This window comes from Lepidothrix coronata, unplaced genomic scaffold (genome assembly GCF_001604755.1).
Source record: "Lepidothrix coronata isolate B3197 unplaced genomic scaffold, Lepidothrix_coronata-1.0 Scaffold94, whole genome shotgun sequence".
NCBI classification, from domain to species: Eukaryota; Metazoa; Chordata; class Aves; order Passeriformes; family Pipridae; genus Lepidothrix; species Lepidothrix coronata.
The window spans coordinates 2,239,896-2,263,388 of record NW_016690274.1 but is presented as its reverse complement, the minus strand read 5'-3'; the positions used below and the strand labels follow the sequence as shown (position 1 = coordinate 2,263,388).

The 23,493-nt window shown below is 37.4% G+C and overlaps 1 protein-coding gene across 17 annotated transcripts in view; it reads left to right on the top strand.

Moving 5' to 3' along the window:
- The window catches only part of CCDC170 (coiled-coil domain containing 170), a 41,710-nt gene that overhangs the window by 5,028 nt on the left and 13,189 nt on the right, over positions 1-23,493 (top strand). For 5 of the 17 annotated variants that reach the window (XM_017821977.1, XM_017821978.1, XM_017821981.1 and 2 more), the window contains exons 2-7: positions 3,241-3,289; positions 6,619-6,750; positions 10,149-10,405; positions 14,095-14,239; positions 15,999-16,184; positions 22,557-22,874. In XM_017821977.1, the coding sequence (XP_017677466.1) occupies positions 3,241-3,289; positions 6,619-6,750; positions 10,149-10,405; positions 14,095-14,239; positions 15,999-16,184; positions 22,557-22,874 (1,087 nt within the window). Of the gene's footprint in view, positions 1-1,213; positions 1,266-3,240; positions 3,290-5,310; positions 6,266-6,618; positions 6,751-10,148; positions 10,406-14,047; positions 14,240-15,998; positions 16,185-22,556; positions 22,875-23,493 lie in introns of those variants that run through there. The other 12 variants (XM_017821987.1, XM_017821984.1, XM_017821985.1 and 9 more) reach the window with 8 other exon arrangements.

The window sequence follows — 23,493 nt, the reverse complement described above, 5'->3', positions numbered from 1 at the left end:
AAAGAACCCCAAACAACCCAACCACTTCTGCCTCAAAAAACCAAACCCCCAAAACACAACTTCTGCAGGTTCAGAGCTGTACCCAGTGATCCACGTGTGGTGCAGTTGAAGCTCAATGAACTTCACCTGATCATTACAGCTTATCTTTATACACTCAAGGCCAAAAAGATTTTTCTTACTAAGTGTTGCAGAAGGGAGTAGCTTTCACGGAGTAGGAATTTATAGTGGTTATCTAAGAATTTCTTCTTTGCATCTCTTCTTCCTTTGAAACTGGTTTGCTGGCTTTGATGTGAATTTAAGGGAGAGAATATTGCTTAGAAGGATCAAACTCTTTTTTACTAAAGATATAGTAGAAAACTTGTAACAGCTTTGTATTGCAAAAGATAAAAAAAATTATTTTTGTGTGAACAGCTTGGTACCTCCTTAACAGTTGAACATCACTTTTGTAGTGAAGCTATGTTGCTCTGAGACAAAAAAATACAGAATTCTGGTAGTTTGTGGTGGCAAACAACTGCCATTATACTAAATACAACTGTTATGACCCAATTACAAAGTTTTTGTTAGCACTGCTTACTGTTACTGTTCTACCTATCTGAAGTCAAATAGTTTGTGAATGTTGCTTTTGGGACTCAGAAGCACCTTAGAAACTATGTATTTATAAAACGTAGGTTACAACTGGTAAATCAAACTACAGCACTAATAGGACTTTAATTGTGTATATACCAGCACACTTAAATATTTCTAAAATATTTGTGTTTTCTTGATTGCTGTATAATAGGCATTGTAGGAAAATTGCAAGTGTTGGCATTGCAAGAGGGTCTGTTTTTTAAATCTTGCGTATAAATTATTCTGTTACAGAAGTTATTTAACTCCATTCAACACTGATAAAGCAAAAGCAGTAGAACAAGTTGTTTGCACAAATCCCTGCATAAGTACTTAATTTTATCTTAGCAATTACCCTTTTTATTGTTTTGGAAATAAACACAGCAGCTTTTTGTTAATAATTTTGGAAAAGCTGTGAGTGAAAGTGTCAGGGGAGTGCCATATTACTTAATTTATTCATGCAGACAAAAGATGAAGTAACTCAGAAAACATGTTAAGCAATGTTTAGAGTAGGTGATGTGTCTCTGTAATTGCTTTGAGATGAGTGCTGTCTTTCATAATTTTAAATGCATTTATTACATATAAACGGAAAGTCATCTCATCTTAACAGAGAGAAAAATGTGAGATGAAAATGCTTTAACTGCTGCTTGTAGTAGTAGTGGGTAAGTCTAAAATCTTTATTGTGATGAAACTTTCATTTGGGCCCGTTAATCAAGCTTGAAATTGGCCTCTTAAGTAGAGGAACACCAGAGGGTGATTTTTATCTTCAGTAATACCTTTCAATGATTACTGCAAAGGGAGGAGAGTAGACTTCAGCAGTAGCCTTCTGAAAGGAATTTAGAAAATCTCTTTGGTAATTTATCTGAACTGCTGGGAACATTTAGTTTTACATGCTTCTGGAACAGTACACTAATGCAGAAAAACTTCACAGACATATAACAATAACAAGAAAAGAACTTTTCAGAATTACACAAAATGCAAGCAGTGAATTGGGTGTAGTTACAAGGAGAAATCGGCAAGGGGAAATAAGACTTTACTGAGCAGGAAGTGATCGAAAGTAATTGGTTATTTCTGGCATTTTAAGATGTGCAAGAGCAACTGACAGAATGGAAATAGTTGTGAAATATTATTTGCAAATTTTGATTTATGTTAATAAGTCATTATCAGCACAAACATTTTGAGATTCCTGACAGGCAAATTAGGCAAAATATTATCTATAAAGAAGTCAACATTACCCAAAATATACATACAAGATATTTAATTTGTGAACTTTTTTCTCCCTTGAAGTAACTCCAGTTAATTGTAATATGTTTTCGCATGTGTTAACAAAATCTGAGTCACTGTGTAATAGTGTCTTACCCCTCTCATGCTCATTTGTGTGTGTAGCTGCTGTGGCTTTTCTGAAGCAATGTGTATGCTGGATGGATGGCTAGCTGCTGCTACCAAAACAAATCTGCTGTAGCCAAATGCTGCCTGCCTTCCCTGCATTTCACTCAGAAATTAATCTCTAAAAATTGTCCAGTGCCTAATTTTCATGTTACTTATTAAAATAAAATTTGCTTTTTATCCTGTAAATTTAAGGAAAAGAAATGTATTCTAAAACTTGTTTTTATAGTAGGATAGATTATTTAAAAAAAAAATTATGTATTTGCTGCACGCTGAAGTAGAATTTTCTTTTTAGATCAATTTATTCAGAAATTTAAGCTAGTTAGGTTGTGGATGGCAACAAATTTTTAATACTAAGTTTCTAGCTGTAAATAGAATAGTGAGTATCAAAACAGTATTCAAGATCCCTTTTTCAGCAGTTCAGCCCATACAGAATGAATTCCTCCTGGTTCCTCTTGTCCTGGAGAGCACCTTAGCCTCCCACAGACCCAATAACAAGTTTGGGGACTAACATTTCTTTGTGATTGCTTATGGAGATAAATTCTGTGTGGAAATTTTTCAACTGCCCATTCTTCCCAGTACTTCATGTTGGATGTCTTCTTCTTACTCGTTGCGGCAAATAATAATAATAATCAACTGTTGAATTGTGTTTTCAGAAGTTAGAACAATTTTCATCCACATATGCACCCATGAGCATTTATTTGTCTTGGGAAGAAATATTACAGATTTGGGATTTGTCATTTCCTTTGTTTTCAGAATATGAACGGTTATGACACTGGGAATTATAGAAATTGTTGAATATTGCACTGCATCCAGTCAGTTAAGTTAGATCATGTGTAATTGCTCAGGTTTTTTTTTTAATTTTGAAATATGTCAGTGTAGAAGACATGCAGGACAAAAGGAGAGATGAAATAAAACTTGGAGCACGTGAAAAGCAGTGGCAAAGGAAGCGATCACTGCACAAAGGCTGACTGTGTAGCTGAACTGGTGAATGTGACCTTGAGAAGTCAAAGTGAAGGTGTCTGTTTTAGTTAAGTGTGTGTTTGAATATTGTGGAGGCCATCAAAGTGCACACAGCTACTAGAGAAACTTTCCCATGGTGTTCTGCTTTTATGCCCAACTTTTCTGATGGTAACCTATGAAAAAGTCTAGTATAGCAGACCTATTAAAAACTAATGTCATGTGCCATCATATTGCAAATCTATTTAATTTTCAACATTTCTTCCCCTTCCCCCCCCATTTGTTCTGTAGAAGCAAAGGAAGAATGGATTCAGCAAAGGTTCACAAGTCATCATTTTTGGTATGTCAACCCCAATGTGATTAGATGCTTTGGGAATGGGAAGAAGAAATCCCTGCCCTGAGGAGTGTCCATCTGCTGTGGGCAAGAGGCAGTGCATTGACAAGTCACTCAGGGTAGCAGTGGTGCTTAAAGGCTTATGGGGGGCTTTCTGTTTCTTTAAAGACATTTTTAAATATATGCTTTGGCAAAGGGGTAGAGAGAATGTGTGCGGGCAATGGCAGCGGTAGCAGCATTTGCTAGGGCTGAAATAAGAAACACTTCAGGAAATAAAAGCTGCCAAAAGCAGAATGGGAGTGAGTGACTTGAGAAGTTGGCTGATTTTGAAGTACACGGATAGGTGTAAAACTACTGAATGTTGTTGAAGTTTCATTGTTTCTTAATCAAATGGAGTTTGCCAACTAAAAGCTGGCTTCCAGGGAGGTGAAGGTAGTTATTTGGTAAAAAATCAAAACAAAAACGGGCAACAATAACAACAATGACCATATATTGTTGATTTTCTAAAGAACATTTATTGCTAACAAAGCCAAAGGTCCAAGTAGATACTGTTCTTACATATTTTAAATATACGTTTAGCTTCTGTTTAGCATTTGATGTTAAATGAAAACTTCATTTTCTTGCAGGTAAGTGGAAAGGGATCAAAAACGTTAATAATTTGAATGGGAGAACCACCCAAAACCTATATTATTTAGAGTGGATTGAGTGATAGTGTATTAAAGCTTCTCCTGTCTACTGCCTCTTATTCTTTTAACACTTTATTAATTCTGTTTTATTAACAGTAATCAGTATAGGCTACAGAGTACTTATGAAAGATCACAAATCTGAATTTTTCCAGAGATATAAAAATGCCGCATCCCCATTACAAATTTTATCCCTACAGTAGAGTCATACCAAGTTAATTGAGTTGTCTGATAGGTCTTATTAAAGATCAGACTTGTGACTGACTGATGGCAAAGCATAGAAACATAGAAAAGTATTAATACTAAAGCATGCACATTTCCTGCCAAAAGTGTGATGGTAATGCTAACTTTCCTAGTGTGATGCTACTACGTGTGATTAGCTTCATATGTGCTAAGGCACTGCAGGATGCAGAGATCTGCCACTGTAAATCTCACTAACACTGTAGATTAGTGAAATGGTAATTCCCATTGACTTTTGCACCCGGCTTCATTTTAACCTCCTTTTTTAAATCATTTTGGATGTGTATCTGAATCTTTAAAATGCTCATCATTTTAAAATCTAGATTTGTATGAAAAACTCAGATTTTGGAAGTTGCAGCTTCAAAGCTGTTACATTGGTTGTTGCTGCTGAATGGGGGCTTCTTTCTTCATCAATGCTCTGAAATGTTTTTATTTCATCAGTTTTGAGATGTATTCCTTCCTTCTGTGAACTCATAAGTGGCTGTGTTTGTTTAGGGAAGAAAAAGAAAATCTACGTTAATACAGTACTATAAATATAATAACATGCATAAACGGCATACAGCGTTACTGTTTGCAAGCTCCATCTGTGGTTGTGGAGCCCTAGTGTATTACAGAATGAAAAAACACTCTCTACATCAAAGAATTTCATGTGGTTGTACAGTGTGAAATAAGTGGAGTGGAGCAGAAGGAAGACAAAGTACCAAGGAGGTGGCACATGCCTTTCCTCACTCCTACAGGAGGGTGATAAAGTGTTGAGAACATTAGCAGCCCTTTTATCCTTGAGATTGTGTTGTATGTGGCCATGAGCTTACTCCATGTATCTGACTGGCTTGGTGAAAGTGGCAACTCCTTCATGAAAGAGCACAGCTGAGTGTCTCTGGGGGAGATGAATGCAATTAAACTTATTGGTCTAATCCAGCGTCTACTAGCGCATTGAAGAAAGATGAAAACAAAGAGTTGGCAAATATTATAGCAACTAATCCAAGGTGATTTATCTTCTGTTGCAGTCTTAACTAGTAGTTTTGCCTTATTCTCCAGGGATTTCTCTGTGTGTTTCTTGGTAGAGATTTATTTTACTCACTGTTAATTTTTTTTTCTGTTTAGGATGGGTAGGAGCTGCACTTGTAATTTATCTCAGCCTGGAAACTGATGCTGATGTAGAAAAGCATGAAAGGAAGACACCTTGTCTCTGTCTCTATTGGGATGCCTTGTTCCAACAGCAGTCATTGGCTGGGGGAGATTTGCATTTTGAAATGCATACCCAAATGCATGAGGATTGCAGTCCTGTGTGAGAGCTGATGGATTAAAAATATCACATTCAGTCCTATGCCATGTGTGCTCCCAGCGTAACTTAAGCTTAGTTGTGTTCTGAAGAGGTTGCGTTTCATCATTTTATAGTTACTATCAATTGAAAAAAAGGTTTCATCTAATAAAACTCATGTCAAGACCTCAGGTCAGAATTTTCTTCTTGAAAGACTTAAGTAATAAAGGTCAAGAAATCCAGTGCATTCCTGCTCAACTCTAGAAGAGCAGAGGAGTGCACAAAGGAGAAGGCCTACTGTAGAATCTAAAGGGCATAGCTGAAAGAGTTGTGCAAGTGGTGTGAAGGAGACTGTGCTAGAAACACAGAGGCAGTGCTTGCCATAGAATCAGGACTTGAAAAAGAATGAAAGGAAGTCATCATGGTGATTGCTGGGGATGAGAACACATCAGTCAGAAGGCTGAAGTTGTATCCTAGTGATGAAGTTTAAAAGGACCTTTAGCCTTGACAGCTTAGAAGTAAAAGAACAAATGGCAATCCAGAAAGTGACTTGGAGGGGCAGATACAAGTATCTGAGTAGACATGGACTCTTCAACCTGTAGAGAGACTGTGGAGGTGAGATATGATAGAAATCAGCAAAATCATGACTGGCACAGAGAAGATTGGTAGCCACTGCTTTTTTTTCAACAGTTCTTCCAAAATAAAAATGAGGGGACAAGCAATGGAACTGAAGTCTAAAAACCAAAGTGGTTCTTTGCATAAGATACATCTGAGGACTCCTGTTGGGTTAAAGTTTACGTGAGTTAAAAGAGCGACTGGATAGGTTTGTCGAAGGGGGACCTTTTGAATGTTGCCAAATACATAGAAACTGCTGGAAATAGCCAGAGCTGAAAGCAGTGGAAGGCCATGGGATTGTTGAGGGGGAATATCTTACAGGCTATTATACTTTAGCACTGATGTTCGTTGCTGAACTTACAGATTAAAGTAGTGAGTGGTAGAAAAGTGACTGTTTAACCTATTTTTCAGTAAGGGCGTGCTACTCTGGGAATAGCGTATTCGGAAAAATGTGCTTTATCAAACAAAAAAGCACTGCAGTAAAAATGTTCAAAAATGCAATCTCCAATGGTTTTGTTTTCATACTGTCTTCACAGGAATCTCATGATCACGTTCTTTTGGATATTCCTGTCACTAGAGAGCAGATGAATCACTATCGAGCTGCAGCTGAAGCTGCTCAAAGTGAACTTGCAGCACTTTCAGTGAAGTATGATTGTGCCGAGTCAGAGGTACATTTAAAAGCATTTCAAATCCTTCTCTAAACCTGAAAATTCTTTGGGGATACTTTATACAGAGAATAGAAAGCTTACAGAAATTCCAAAACTTGCTTTTGCAACAAACTTTTGGTTTTTTGTAACATTTTGTAACATTTTTACTTTGCTTCCTTCTGTGATCAAGAGCTAATTGTGAGTTTCTGTTTGAAAGATTTGAAGCAGTCTAGCTTTTTATCATTGTAATTTAAATTCAATTTTTTATTTTAAACCTGAAAGTTAGTATTTTTAAATTGTGATTGTGTAAAAGTTCTGATAGATGTCCTCCTGTTGTTGCTGGTGAGTTAAAATATGGCTGCCCATCTTTACCCATTTCTCCTCTTTATTCAAATCACAGCTCCACAAATTTGCTTTGCTTTCATCATCAGTGAAATTTTGTTTGTACTAATGAGGTTGATTGTAACTAGAAAGGCTGAAGAACACATACACATACTTTGCAGCTCTTCCTGCTGTCTAGGCGGTGCTTCTCAGGAGAGGTTTTATTACAGGATATTTCCACAAATATTTTTTTTTTTTTAATGTATGACTGACTAAAGTTGATTTGATCAGTCAAAGTCAGCAGTGTGGTCAGTGGTCGGTTTTAAAATGGAGTAAAATTTGCCTTTAGAAGACATGAAATGCTTATGTTTATTTACATTTATTTACAGTATCCAGACAGAACTACAGGAATAAGTGTCCATTGGCTGAGCTTTAATTTGATGAGTTGATCCTGAAATGACTGCAGAGTTCCCCTACATTTAACATCCATCCAGGATCAGTGCTTTAAATTTCAATTTTAAAAAGCCATACAGAATCTCATGTTCTCATACGAAGAATTTATTACTGGAAATGTTGAATGACTTTATTGCCAGAACGACTGAATGATTTATAGATTCTTTCAAGACTGCGCTTGCAAAAGCAAAAGAATAGTCAAGAAAGCAGCTGTTCATGCTCTTGTTAATAAAGACCTTCATGACCCAGCTGAGGTCAGAGCCTTGTTCTGCTGAGTGCTCTGTAAAACTCATGATATGGGATTATTCTTGCTTTTTCTACTATTGGAACTGACCACAAAGACAATGGACAGAGGAAAAAAATATCATATGGGGAGTTGAACCACAGAGAAATTTTAAGGTTATGAACACTCTAAGATACCAGAGTTTGGTCCAACTGCCAAACAAAGCAATTCTATTGTTCCTTTAGCTGCTCATTTCCTTCCCCACACTGCCCCACCCCTTGTGCCGGCACAGATGTATGTGTAGTTTTTATGGTGCACTGTTTTGTCGATGCAATTGAAAAAATCATTCCTTTCGAGTTGTGTTTTAGCCAGATCAGTTTCCCAATCTTATTTCACCTCGTAGCCATATTAGTGCTTCTGCTAGCACAAAGAACAGGGTGGAGTATGGAAATGAAGCCCATGAACCTGGGAAAAGGCCAAGCTGCTTTTCTTAAAGTCAGTACTGCTTTATGTCAGCTCCAAGGTGTCTGATAAACCAACACTTGCATGTGAAGCATAAGCTTATTGAAAGTTGTGCTGCTGCTGCAAGGGTGATTCTCCTACCTGATTTCTCAGTGTTAGCCTTTGTGATGTGGCCAGCTCCACTTCCTCTTTCTCCCCTGTGAGAGGAAAAGTGAATTCTTTTCTGACAGCTGTTATTTAAGTTGTTTGTGGAGGAGTCAGACAAACGCAGAGCTGGTGCAAGGTAGAGGACAGGCATGTGTGACTGGAAGCAGGAGAAGCAGGACCTCTCTTTTCCAAGGCAGTTGCTGTTCAGTTGGCTCACCAGCCTCTTGAATTTCTCTGAATATTCTTGGGTTTGGTCACACTGGAAAACTCTGGCGGAGCAGCGAATTTTACATTGTCCTGAATTGCAGTTTAATGTCCTAAATATTTTTGCCTTAAAATGTTTGCCACAAGTTAAAAGCCCTACCAGTCTTCATAAAGAGCAGTTAATGTGGCTTAATTATTTGCCTGTTAATTTTATGTAATAGGAGAGGAATGCTTTGGATTGCATCTTGCTGCTTTTAATTGGAATTGTCAGGAGATCTGAAACATACCTTAATGCTTCTTGTGATTCCTTTTAACAAAATTGCAAGGAAATTTTATTTGCCTAGCGTGTCTACCTCAAGCTCAGTCTCCTCCAGAAGCTTGTAGCAGAGATAGTTCAATGGAAAATTGTATTTTTAACTAAAAGAGAGAGGAAAGCCAAAAAAACTGCATTGAATTGGATTATCAGACCAAAAAATAGCAATTTACATAAGATGAGAAGAGGTTGCCTACCGCACAACATTCCAAAGATTTACTTGCCTCTGAATATTTCACAAATTATGAAGAGGCTCTGTACCCATACAACAGGGTACTTTGCTGTTACAGCTTCCTGCAGCTTTAAATTTTCTGTGGAATTGTGCAACAGAATTGGAAGCAGGCAAGTGGCAGGCAAAAAAGAGGGAATAGTGGTGTTAATAATTTTATTGTAAAGCAGATGCATGCAAGACAAGGTTGTACAGCAGAACTTAAGGTAAACTTTTCCTAAATTTTGCATTATGAAATAAACTTATCTTCCTGTAAGATATTATTGTGAAAAATTGTGTTGTGTTACCCCACAGTAGCTTTTGTTCTTACAAACCTCTTCTATTACTTTTTCGTAGTTATACGAAAGTAAAGTTGTATCCCTCCACTCAGTCTTGTAGTGGTAGAAAAGAGAATCTTCTGTTCCAAATTGTGGTTTTTTGTCACATTACTAAGCTTGTAGTACAGTCATGTTATTTCACAGAATCACAGAATATGCTGAGTTTGAAGGAACCCACAAAGATCGTTGAATCCAACTCCTGGCCCTGCACAGGACCATTCCCAAGAGTCACACCACGTGCCCAGGAGTATCATCCAAATGCTTCTTGAACACTGTCAGTCTTGGTGCTGTGACCACTTCCCTGGGGAGCCTGTTCCAGTGCCCAACCACTCTCTGGGTGAAGAATCTTTTTCTCATACCCAACCTAAACCTCCTCTGACACAGCTTCAGGCCATTCCCTTGGGTCTTGTCACTGGTCACCACAGAGAAGAGATCAGTGCCTGCCCCTCCTCTTCCCCTCACAAAGAAGTTGTAGAGTGCAATGAGGTCTCCCTTCAGTCTCCTCCAGGCTGAACAGACCAAGTGACCTCAGCTGCTTGTCATACAGCTTCCCCTCAAGGCCCTTCACCAGCCTTATTGCCCTCCTCTGGACAGTCTCTAAGAGCTTAATATCTTTCTTATACTGTGGTGCCCCAAACTGCACACAATATTCAAGGTGAAGTTGCACTAGTGCAGAGTAGAGCAGGATAATCACCTCCCTCGAGCATGGGCAAATTATTCTCCATTAATTTTCTCTTTTTCTGTCCATAGCTTCTTGAACTCAGGTCCAGCATAATCTCTAACGAAGCTTCTTTTCAAGAGCTGAAGGCTGAAGCTGAAAGCTATAAGGAAAACAATGCTAGACAGAAGTCTCGCCTCCTGTCTTTGCAAACACGAATCCAGGAGATGGAGGAAGAGCTGTATGTGCTCGCCACTTCTAAAAACCAGGCTGAGCTGACAGCTCAGGTGGCATATAAGGAAAACTGGGAGCTGAAGGAGGAGCTGCACAATCAAAATACCAAACTTAAGTAAGAGTCATGTAAGATGAGAATTAATTTTTGTTTGGGATGACAGAATGGTGCAGTTGTCAATGCAGAAAAATATATTGGTGGACAATCTTTATTTCAGTTCTAAATTCTGTTACAATGCCTTGCAAAACTGTTGTACCTGAGTGTGTGGAAGGTGTTGAAATCTGAATTTTGTTTTGAGTTGTTAGCCCATAAATAGGATTTTGAGTGTTTTGTCCTTCAAAGGTGAAATGATATGTCAGCTTGGTGTAACCTCATTGTTTACAAAAAAAGAAGCACAGAGGGCTGTTACTCTGAACACAGTAGAAGTTATACATATGCTTTCCTCATTCAAGTTATTTCCATGTGTGGCACTGAGGCAGACTTTGTACAGACTGGTGCCCTGGTCTGTCCTTATTACGTGCCATCTTTTACAGACATTTACCATGGGCATACTGCGTAGACTATGCAGTGGTGAGTGACTGTGCTCTGCACCACCCCAAACTGTTTTCCCCTCTTCTCTGTCGCAGCTGGAACCAGAACAGCATCAAGTGAATTTCTTTCTTAGTGTAAAGCTGTCTGTTAGGAGCAGTCTAATAAAGGAAATATGGTATAATTCCTAGTTAGTAGCATCTTGAAAGGAACATGTTAATGTTTGGTTAATGTTTGTACAGCTTTCAGTAATGTTAGCTTTCTCTGACATTGCTTCTGCTTTCTTTTGGATGTTGCTGTGTGGTCTTGTTTTGTTTACTTTTTTAATGTGCATAAAACTGATAATAAAAGACAGTGTCTTTTAACTATACTGTTCTTAGCATAGTGTATCAGAGCACTGATCTGTCAGTTCTACATAATTGCTCCTATTTCTGTGGGAGGGACACTGATAGCAATGTTGATCACAAATCAAATTGATTGCTGTGAAAATATTCTGAACACTAAAATTCGAAAATCGGTATCAGTCATGTTAATAGACACCTTGTAGACTTTTGTAATGGATTTTTCCACCCATTGGCAGGCTAATATTCATGATTCTCTCAATACTGTCTAGTTAAGAGCAAGGTGAGTGTTTACCAGATGTCTGTATTTCCCAAAATAGTATTTTGCACAGCTCTGCCAGGCTTTGTGTGTTAGAAGTGAATAACTAAGTTATTTTAAAATCTAGAGAAAACCATTGCAGTGCACTTGTTTATTACCAGCTGATTTGCCAAAAGTTCTGCCTAGAGAGTGCTTATGTTGATTACCAAAGATATTAGATAGGATCCCAGTATAAGTGAGGATATAGTTAAGTCGAGAAGTCTATTATGCATCCTAGCAACATAAAAAGCATCAATCTCTGACATAATAACCATTAAGATTTTTTAAAATGTTATTTCTGGTGGGAAAAAAAAGAAGAAAAAAGGGAAGAAAACCCCACTATCCCATTTGCCTAACTCACTGGGAGAAAACTGCTGAAATATTGTGTATCATACTAGCCTATCATTACAGTGATATGATCAATTTTATGGGCATAAATCTCTGCTGTCACTCCCAGAGCAGTCCTGGCTTCTCTCTTTGGCCCATGAGACTTGTGTCATCAGTTCTCTTTGTGTTGCTGCATGGTGATCAGGACCAGGTGACTGCTCCAAGAGAGAAGTGAGCAAAATAAAATATTGATTTCCAGCTCTACTGATCCCAGATCTGATTCACTGTGCACCTGGAGTGGACCACTGGACTTCTGGCAAAAGGGAAGGGGTAACGGGAGATTGAGTCTGCTCATTTGGAGGAAACAAACATGTTGGATTGGTCATGAATGTGCAGTGTTTGCTTTCCAAGTTTTTTCTTAACCCCAGCTAATGGTTACATGTGTCACTTAATACTAACCAATGTACTGACTTATTGGGCTTCAGTCACTTAGTCTAACCACCTTGGTAGTACGTGGCACATGACTAGTCCTAATTAGGTATTCAAAAAGATTTTCACTGAAAATCACTAATGAAATGGAAGAGCAAGACAGTATGTAGGAAATGCATATTTGCATTCTGTACCTGGGGATGAGTAAGAAATGTTTGATGAATTCTATGATTGGCTTCCAGGATGTGCACCTCTCCTGTTGAAAATGGTGCTTTTTTACTCAACAGATCTATTGCCATGACATATTTAGAGTGTGAACTGTGAAAAGCTTTTTTCTTCCTTTTCCTTCCTCCTCTTTGCTCATTAGTTCTAAAGAGCTAGCAAAGCTGTGAAAAAGCTGTGTTCTACTTTTTTTTGTACCTGATTGCCTTTTTTCTGGGTGCTCACACCTTTATGGCCCTACTGGAGGTAATTAGGTTATTCGTTGAGTTATCAAGTACGTGCTTTGTACTTCAGATTTTTTATTTTTAGAAGCTGACATGGTTCTGTGTGTGGATGCCTCGTTTTTTTAGAGCCACAGAACAGTTGCGGGATTGGTGGTCAATCTTATACCATATTCTAACACAAATCAGAAATGGAAAAGAATGAGTCCAGAAATGACTACCATGCCCACCTTGAAAGCTGAGAATAGTGCTATACTCTAATAAGCAAATGAGTTTCAATAAAATATTTGCTTTAGATAGCTGTTTGGTTATATCTCATGTCTTGGTTTCTTCTAGTGTGAAGAACTAGCTTTAGAAAGTACCTTGTTTTTCAACTGGAAGCGTAATAGCTTGTCTTCCACTCTACCACTAAGTACCTCTCTTGTGTTATCTGAGAGGTATTGGAGTTGTTTTTGGGATTACACTAATGGTCATTTTGAGCTTTGTTTGGTTGGCTGTTTTTGTTAATCTCATTCCTTGTAGTTTTTCATAAGTGATGTGTATTTCAGCATCATGAGCAAGATTTTTATCTGTTAGCTACCTATGCAGATTGTGGTGGTTCTTGTTTGCTGGACTTGTCCTTGTCCCTGCCAAGGGAAGTGATGTAACCACATTTATACTAATGAGTTAAACTGACTGCTAGTTTAGTTGGTTGGTTGTTCTTATCCGCCATTTACAAACTGATACCTGCGGTTAAGGCTGGAATATGTATTCACATGATAAGCACCTGTTCAAAGTTATGAAAGCGATGGCAAACAGCTGCTTTTTCTTCAAACCTTTGTGTTAGTCCCTAGATATTTTCTGTTTTAATCCATCCATTTCATTGATAGTGCTGCACTGCAGAAGACTGTGTAGCAAAGTAGTGTCTCCCATCTCTGCTTCTGTTGGTAAATTTCCCTTCACAAGGGGATGTCCTGCACTTCTGTTAGTCCAGACAGGCTTCTCTTTCCTTGGAGTTTGTTGATCAGCACTGTCAGCTTCTTTAGAGGGGGGATGTGAAGTGCTTTCAGCATATTTTTACTCAAAGTTGATTACTCTCTTCCCCCCCTTACCTTTTCTAAGCTTTTGGTTGCACTTTCTACTGCTAGTGTCTTGAGGGCACTACTTGGTGATGTCGCCTGATTCTTGTGTTTTATTGAAATCTTGTGCTGAGAATGAGGTTGGGATCATAGAAGATTCTTTGAAGTGCCAATCAAAAGCAAAGATAAATGTTTACACAAGGGAACAAGAAAAGTTATATGTATTAAATAACAGACCATAGAAAATTAAATGTAACTTTTAAAATTCATTTGCTGGTATGCAGAAGCTAGCAATAGTCTTGGGATAATGTCTTTTGCCTTGAATTCTTTTTCAGAGAACATTCATCCTGGTGTGTGTATTTTTTTTTTTCTGTCTGACTAGTAAATATTGGAATAAAAGTGAAGAAAACATGACTCAAGCTTCTAAAATCAGCAGGAAGTATGAAGAGCTCCTTACACAGCTTTCTGGATTCTTGGACACAGACATCAGAGAAAAAGAGAAACCACAAGAACATTTAATGTCGAAGGTGATTATGTGAAGGCAGGGGTTTCTCTATAGCGATTTAACAGAAAAATATTTGATTGTCATAGAAATAAAGCAAGTGATGAAGATGGAGATCTTTGTGTTTTATAATAGTTTGCAGACAGTGCTGTCATTTAAGACAGACTTTTTTTTTCATGTTGGGCTAATTTTCAAAGGTGCTGAACACTCATAGACCTCAGTGAACTCAGTCTGCTCTTATCTGCATAAATATTTTATCACCCGAGTTCCCGAGTACAGCCCTGATTAGATACTTGGTTGAAAGCTTTCCTGAAAACATTAACACTGGGAGTCACTAGGTGATGTGTAAACATATGGCACTAGATCTTTACACTTATCTTGGGCTGACATACCATTAAATAGAAACATCTGAAATGGCATACTCTAAAGCAACCCTAACTGTGCCCTGTAATAAAATGCTGTAAATAACTTTGTGGTGTTTCTGAGACTTAATCATACACCACTACTATTTCTCTTCAGAATACTTCTGAAGTTCCAAAAACTAAGCTTCCATTTAGGAAAGGAAAATTGTTTGGATATTCTTTTAACCTCTGTCAATGCTGTTGAAAGACATTTTAGTCTAATTTTATGCATTTTACTTGTCTTCTGTCTAGCCTTTGATATCCCTATTTTTCTTTGGAGCACATGAGGTATTTGGGGAAATTCTCTTTCATTATGTTCACGTTATTGTAAGAGTTCTGTCTTAATAAATTAAGATTATCTAGGTATGCATCACAGTGATTTCTTAAAGTACTTGCCCTCATAGTATTACATAATATTGCAAGCACATTGAAATTGTAATAGGTGCTCTAACAAAATTTAGCTAGATGTCATGCAAGAGGCACTCTTTCATACTTTAATAAATTAATGTAATTGGTAATTGGAACTTTAAAAAATCTATGTTGATGTATTTTAACGATGTAGTAATAAATGTAGTTGGGAAATCTAATTGTCCTGAAAACTCTGTGCATTAGGAAACCTTAGCAACTCATTTTTCTTGGGTCTTAGCACATCTGTTTAGCTTCTTTTCCATGTTATGGTTTTATTTAAGACAGAATTGATCTGTTTTAGTCTTAACAAATGTCTTGCCAGTAGGAATCAGGGTACATTTTTTACTCACTCTTTGAAGTGCCCACATTCATTAATTCCAGTTATTGGAAACAGCATAACGTACCAAAACAGCCCTAGAATACTCCTGGAAAGGAATCCTTTTTCCGAGGTGTTGGCAGCTCATAATGGCAGCACACCATGTATTTGCCCCTGCCCTTGAATTACTTATGAAATATCTGCTACTAACTCAAATCTCCTTTGCCTAAAAAGTTTTGAGCATAAATTGCAGCTTTCTTGTTCCAGATGAAAGGCACACATCTTAAAAAGCCAGGCTGAAATTGTCTGCTTTTCACATGAAGCAGTTACGTGATCTTTTTTCTGACCTTCATGTCAAGCACGGATATGCAGCAGCAGTAGCTCTCCACCTGCTTAATAGATCATAAAGTTTGTGTTGGAGTAAATATGACCCACTTTATACTAAGGTGGGGGTTTTTGGTTAAAAATACGATTCTATGATTTTAATTGTCTTTTACTCTTTTATAAATGAGTAGCAGAGTGCAGTTATAAATCTGACATAGGGGTCACCAGGAATACCATTTCTTTATTGGGATGATTAGGAGCAGGTATACGGGGATGAATATATATAATTTTTAAGTGCTTTTAAGAAGCTACTAATACTTGAATTATTTCTCAAGGTCTCTGAAATATGTAAAGAAAATCTGACACTAAAAGACCAGGTTGCTGCTCTTCAAGAAGCTGTGAATGTCCATGAGATGGAGTCTAAAGCTAGCAGAGAAACTATCATGAGGCTAGTTTCAGAAGTGACAAAGGAGCAAAAAAAGGTGGCAGGATACTATCAAGACATGGAAAAACTTAGTAAGGTACATAATTGCATTACTTTTATGTTTGTCTAGTTTTCAAATGTTTTCTTGACATTTCAAATTAATTTTCAATAGGAATTGTATGAGAAAAAATGCTTCTGAAAAACTTAGGTCAATTAGGGTCTTTTCTAAAAAAGGCATTTTTCTGAGGTTATTCTCAACTTTTTTAAAGTTTCAGAATATATAGAGATGAAACAAAAACATTTTGTAAAATAGATTTGATGCAGATTTGATGTCTTCCAATGCTGTTTGCAAATTTCTACTTTTGCTTTCTTGGTATTGTTGTAGCCTTTGTTGTGCTTACACAAACATGTAAATAAACAAATGTGCATAGAGTTAATGAGTACATCTGAGGCACAAGCATGCAACATGAAAAAATGCTCTTTTAAATAACATTTATATGATATTGCAAGTTTTCTGAGATTTCTTTTACTCAGTTTCTTCAAAAATTCTAATGAGAAATTGAAAGGAATTGATAAGACACTATTCTTTCTCTTAAGGAATGGAAGGTAAAGTGTCTTGGCTTCCAGACACCCTAGATTATCTTTTCACTGCATTATAAATTTGTATTTCATAACTGTTGGCTCATACCCAAAAAGTTGTAGGCAGTCGGATGGCTCTTGCAGGAAAGCACTGTTTTACTCTCGGGAGCCATAGAGGAAATCTCTGCAGCAGGAAGGATGCTCAGATGAGAAATGTAAGTTAAGTTGTAAGTCAGGTATTCACCACATTCACCTAGCTATGATTTGGAAAGGAAAAGTACATGATTTAAAGATTTAATTGCTCCAGGAGAACTTGCCATTAAGAGTTTGTACATCTCAAATGATGGACAAACAAAGAATATTTCTGTAGCAGTTTTCCTCATTGCTTTGTACTTTGAGTGGTAACTGTGGAAAGGAAGCAGCCCATAATGAAAATTTCCCACGGGTGGAACAGTGTGGTTAAAGCTGATGGCCAGAACTTAAGAAAATAAGGGATGAAATTTAGACTGCCAGATATGTAGCTGAGTTGTGTGCAATCCAGTTTGAAGAAATTTTAAGCATAAAGGCAACCTTGTGCAAGTGAGTTTTCAAATGTAATACAGCATTTTCCCCACCCCCAGCATTCTTTTTTTGTCTGAACAAAAGACCGCCACCGTACACTTTAAAGGATATAGTGTTCTGATTTGGTTGTAAGCAAAATACTTAGGAGATGAGAAATAGCTGGCAGTGTACTCTGGAGAAGAAAGAATTTGTTGTGGGGAAGATAAATGTTAAGTACCACAAGGGTCATAAATTTTACTTACTGCTGAAAATAGTTCTTACCAAGCTGTGTTAAATTTTCTAAGACTCAGTGGAACTGAGGGAGAACCTGCACAAAAACTTAAACAGGTCCTTTTTGAGAACATTTTGTTCTCATACTTCATTTCAAACACAGGTGTGTGAGGAAGAACAGAGTGTAGTTTACTTACTAAGTAAACCAGAATCAGGAGATGTTTTAAACCAAGATTAGGGCTTCCTTTGTGACTTGTTTTGCAAGTTTGCTCTGACTGCCAAAGCATTTACTAAGTTGAGCTAGTTTTACAAAAAATATTTTCCTATCATTATTGTGCATATGCCAAATACATAATTTATTTAACTAATTTTACAGAAATGTCTTTCTAAATTATTAGCATTGCCTTTCAAATGAAGTGTTTGCCATCGGGGCTTATCTAGAGGCTGAAGATTCCTCCAGTGCTTTTTCAGTTTAGCTACTTATGTTAGCAGACACTGAGTAAATCTGTTTGTGTCTGAAGGTTTTGTGTTCACAAAAGCATAGTAAGAAATTCAGTATTGAAAAGGTAAGTAAAAAAACCAAAAATACTTAAGTCCTCACATGTAACGTGTGATGTATGGGATCCCCTGTTGCGTGGATGAGTGTCTTAGTAGGTTACAGGGAGGGCACCAGCAGCATCAACTCAGTTGGACCTTATCATATACTTTGCTGCACAGTTTAAGGACATGAACAGAGTTGCACATGTTGTAAAATGTTCCCCTGTAAAGGCGAGAAGCAGAAATCCATACTGTTCCTGTGCTAGAAGACTCATGCTCGGCTGTGTGTTTCTGGGCTGTTTTCTGAACTTAATTAATGGAATTGCCTGTAGCTGAGTTTACCCAGCAGAGGTTGAATACAAGTATGCCTGTGTGTGCCCGAAGCTCTCAGGATCAGACATTTTGGCCATCTTCAGTGAGATGGCAGCCCATTTCTGCCAGTTTTCTCTTAAAATGTTTTCTAAGCATATAGAGACCATCACACTGCTCTGTCAGTCATCTCTAGCAAGAGTCAGACACTGCATTGTTCCCTGCCACCTCTCTGAATAATTGCCAGTTTTAATTGCCAGGTAGTTTTCCACTCCTGCTCCTTATGATTTCTGTGAACTCCTTCTCTTGACCAGGTGCTTTTCTTTATGTCCTGGAAGGAGATAAGCTGTCTATATTCCAAAATTCTTAATGAAGAAAATGAAATCCAGTTGGTTATGTTTTAAGGTTAATACATTCAAAATGTTCTTAACATGTTTGATACGTATGGGTTGCAGTTATTTGGGTTTAATTCAAGGAACATTAGGAAGTGAACAATAATTTTATCTGTTCCCCTCTGTCTCACTGTATGACAATAGCAAGCAGCAAAGAGTAAAAACCAATACAGTCTTGAAACTGTATATAAGTAAAATATGTAAGTAAAAAAAATGAAATCAAGAAGCTATTTTTGTTGTAATGTATTACTGTTCTTTTAGAATTCCGAACTTCTCACATTTCTGACAGACTATTGCAAGAGTTTGCTCCTAGAAATCTGTAAATATTGTGCATACCATTATTGTGGCTGTGCAAATTTTTCATCAAATTTGCATTTGATGAAAAATGACTTTTAAGTGCTCCCTAGATTTCAAGAATGAGAATACCTGTTCTTTCTTTCTGTGTGTCCAGACAGCGGTTATTGATTATGCTAATCATAATTACAGAATTATAACACTGTCTTATTAGTTCTAACAAAGTTTCTTTCTAATATTTAATAAACTCCTCTGTGGTATTTATCTAAGGTATAGAAAAGGATGCATATATTCTTCCAGATTATAATTTGCCCTTCATACAGCATTGCCATTGATGAACCACAAAAATTAGTGGATTATCTTGTTTTATTTCACATCTTTGCTGATGATTCAACCTGGAAATACTTGTGATTTCACTCTGAAGTGCTGTTTTAAACATGTGTTTTGTAAAGATGTGCGCCATGCAAAATCTTTAAAGAACATACTTGAAATATAATCAAGCAATTTTAATGAATACAAATATTCTGATGCAAAAGTTAACCAAGAAAATACTCTTCAGTATTCAGTATTGTCTTGTATCGTTATGTTAGTGAATAAAATTTACCTAAGTAGTTTCTAATCAATATGCATTTATTAAAATAAATTGACTGTATAAAACCAGTTAATTAAAATATAAAAATATTATTTAAGGAAATTGATTAAACTTGAGAAACATAGCTGCCTAAAATAGCCATTTTAAATATACCCAAATACTTAGATTGCAGGAGAGACAAGCACATGATGTTAGGTTTTTCTTGTCCCAACAGACAAATAAAAGAATGAGTTTCTCAGAACTCAATTTTTTTTGTTTTGTTTATATGATGTCATTAAGAAAATACATATTTGAGACAGGTTTCAGCAGGCATCACAGATATTTTCAGGTTGAATCATCAGAGAAGATGAGAGCAAGCTAGTTTACAATCCTTATGGTATAACAGTGGTAATGAGATGCAGGTGGTGTAAGAATTCATCTAGAAAATACCTGCATTCTCTTTTGTGCCTTCTTATTACTGTTAATGTAATGTGGGTTCTTTATATGTATGTGTAGTTGACTTACTGTATTGAAACCCTGATGCTGATTGAGGTGCTGGTATTTATAGAATCATAGAATTATTTAGGTTGGAAAAGACCTTTAAGATTATTGAGTCCAACTGTTAACCCAGCACTGCCAAGTTCACCATTAACCATGTCCCTCAGTGCCACATCCACAGGTCTTTCAAATACCTCCAGGGATGGGGACTCCACCTCTTCCCTGGGCAGCCTGTTCCAGTGCTTGAAAACCCTTTTAGTAAAGAAATTTTTCCTAATATCCAATCTAAACCTCTCCTGATGCACTATGGGGCTGCCATTTCCTCTTGTCCTATTGCTTGTTAGTTGGAAGAAGAGGCCAAACCCTATCTGGCTACAACCTCTTTAGGCAGTTGTAGGGAGCGATAAGGTCTCCCTTGAGCCTCCTTTTCTCCAGTCTAAGCAACCCCAGCTCCCTCAGATTCTCCTCACAATACTTGTGCTCCAGACCCTTCACCAGCTCCATTGCCCTTCTCTGGACATGCTCCAGCACCTCAATGTCTTTCTTGCAGTGAGGGGCCCAGAACTGGACACAGGATTCGAAGTGTGGCCTCACCAGTGCTGAGTACAGGGGGAGAATCACTTCTGTAGTCTTGCTGGCCACACTATTTCTGATACAGGCCAGAATGCCACTGGCCACCTGGGCACCTGCAGGCTCATGTTCAGTGAGCACACCCAGGTCCTTTTCTGCTGGGCAGCTTTCCAGCCAGTGTTTGGTGGCTTGCACTTCCTTATTTTATACCTTGATCTTTTGATTTGACTGTGTTTGTTTTTAGATGCTCACAATTTAAACAAGATTGTAATTAGATAAGATCCCTGGTACTGGCAAACTAATTTAGCACTGCCTTTCTGGAAGGAAAAATACACACTGCTGAAAACTGTAATTGAAATAAATTACTCTTTATTCTTTGCTATAATTACCATAATGTAATTCTGGGCACAGGTGGGAATTTCCTATTAATAGGACTTGTTTAGAATAAAAAAGAGAAAATGGCAAGGAATCATGCCAACATGTTTCTAAAACAGTTCTATAATTACTTTAGTATTTAGTACAATTACTATAGTAACAAATAATGTCCTAAATGACAGGGTTTGGTTTTTTTTGTGTTTTTGCATGTTTCCCATTTTGAAGCTATTAAAAATTTAATTATTTTTAGAATCGTATGTTTATATTTTCTAAGGGTGCTCTGCAAACTCCTCTTTTGTCCATCCTCCCTGCTGATCTATGTAAATGCTCCCAGATCTGCTCCTTGATTGGCACATATTCTATTGATACAAATGACTACAGCAAGCACACATAGACCCTGAGAGACCCTTGACTACTCACCATATTCATTACTGCTCCAGAAACAATTCTTTAATTCCAGTGTACACAGTCTTAACTCATATCAGTCCACTTAATGAGCCTCTACTAACCACTGAGACTTCCAGAGGAATTCAATCACTCTCTGTAAATATGCTGTCCTCTGTCATAATTTTGTGTCTTGGGTGAAGTAATATTCTTTCCTTTTGTGTCATGTGTGAAGTAATATTCTTTCCCATTTGTTCTTTTCAATCAGATAATGCCTTGAGAAATGAAGACTTAGTCTTTGTTATACTTTTAGTTGGTTTCACTGCAAATATTTTTCTTGTATATGAATATGTAGGCACTCTTAATAATTGGTATTGTGGGGAAAGAGATTCACAAGGTGACTGAGATTATTTTCTCTTTATGTTTAGATGGTTATTTTTCTTTAATTTTTCTCTCATTTGTTTTGGCATCCTGGGTCAGGATACACAATTCTGTCTGTCTGCTTTGCCCTGTTAGGTCAGTATTTTATATATAACTGATATAGATATGTATGTACTGGCTATATTTCATTGTTTCCCAACCAAGCCTTTGTTTGGTCCTTCACTTCCCATTTCTGTGTATAGATAATCTCAGGAATTTTTGTCACATTAAGTAAACTGATCTCAGAGATCACCTCTTATCACTATTTTCAGAGGGATTGTGTCTATTGTTTTGGTCAACTCTGAATTGCTCAGGCAGCTGGAGTTGATCACCACTGCAGGTCCCTTCCAACTGAAATATGCTATCCTATCCCATCCCATCCCATCCTGAGCTGGAGTACCTTGGCTTTATTAGTGTTACATCGTGTTCACTGTTTTTCAGGTCATATTATCTGAATGGAAAAATAAGATATCAATAGTTTTACAATTAAAAAATGGTTTTTTTTAAACCTGCGAATTTTATGCATGTATTCCTTCCTGCAGGCCACTGCCAGAGGTTAATCTATAGAGTGATTACTGCAGACTTTGGCCTTTTATCAGTTTCAATAGCAGTTCTCCTATGAAACCCTGATGTTGAATCCATATGAGCATTATGGGTCCTAGTTTCTCTATCTGCAGTACCTGCATCTGATTTATTCCTTCATATGTGTATGGTGGGGAGGGGTTATAACTGATTTAAAAAATCCTGTTTAATTTTTCACACATTATAGGATCTTGACAGCGCTACAAAAGAGAGACAGAGTTTAGAGATGGAGATCAGAAACCTCCAAGATAAACTGACTGTTAACCAGAAAGCCTTGGACACCTCAAAGAGGGAACTGGACAGTCTGAAGAAATCTTCTGCCGAGTTAGATGGAAGCTTGAAGAGCAGCAGAGCAGAAGCCAGGACTGCTTGGAGCTCTTTAGAGGCTTTTAAAGAACAAATTGCCACCCTGCTCAGCAGTGGATCTGCAATAGTTGAACCGTCTGAGAAGGCCATTTTGGACAGAATTCGAGAAATAAATTGTAAAGAGGAGAGTAAACAAATAGTAAGTCAGCAACTACTGCACTTGCCCAATGTGTGTATTTATTCTCTTTGGATCCTGTTTCATTTTTTTCATCTGGTAGAGTTTTGGTTCCTTCTGCTTAGGTTTTGAAATTACAGAAACCTTTAATTTTGTTGTCAGTTGATTTGAGGTAATAGGTGAAAAGCATCTTTTTTTTAATTAAGTAGGAAGAGTTCAGAAATTAAAAAATAATAGATGCTGTTAGGAAGAAAAGCGTTGGAGTGGTCTTTCCGTTAAAATATTGAAATTTGGTTTCAGTGCTGGCAGACATCAAAAGTGGCTATGTGGTTGAGAACAAGCATGGAGGCATGGATTTGCTGCTACAATAGTGATTTCTTTCTCAAAGCAGATAAAATTGATGAGTTGTCCCAGGCAACTTTTTTCCCTATAATCCTCAAAACCTGCATCTAAAAATAAAGAAGTATTTTTACACTTACAGTTAAACATTGTTCACCATACAAGGAAGGCAGCTGGCTCTGGCTTGAGGCGTTTTGGCTGGTAGTGTTTGCAAAGCTGTGTTTGAATGTACAGGTCATGTCATCATGGCGAGGCTTCGCGAACGAAGATTTGGGAAGGCTCTATCCACATTTGCTACAGGCAC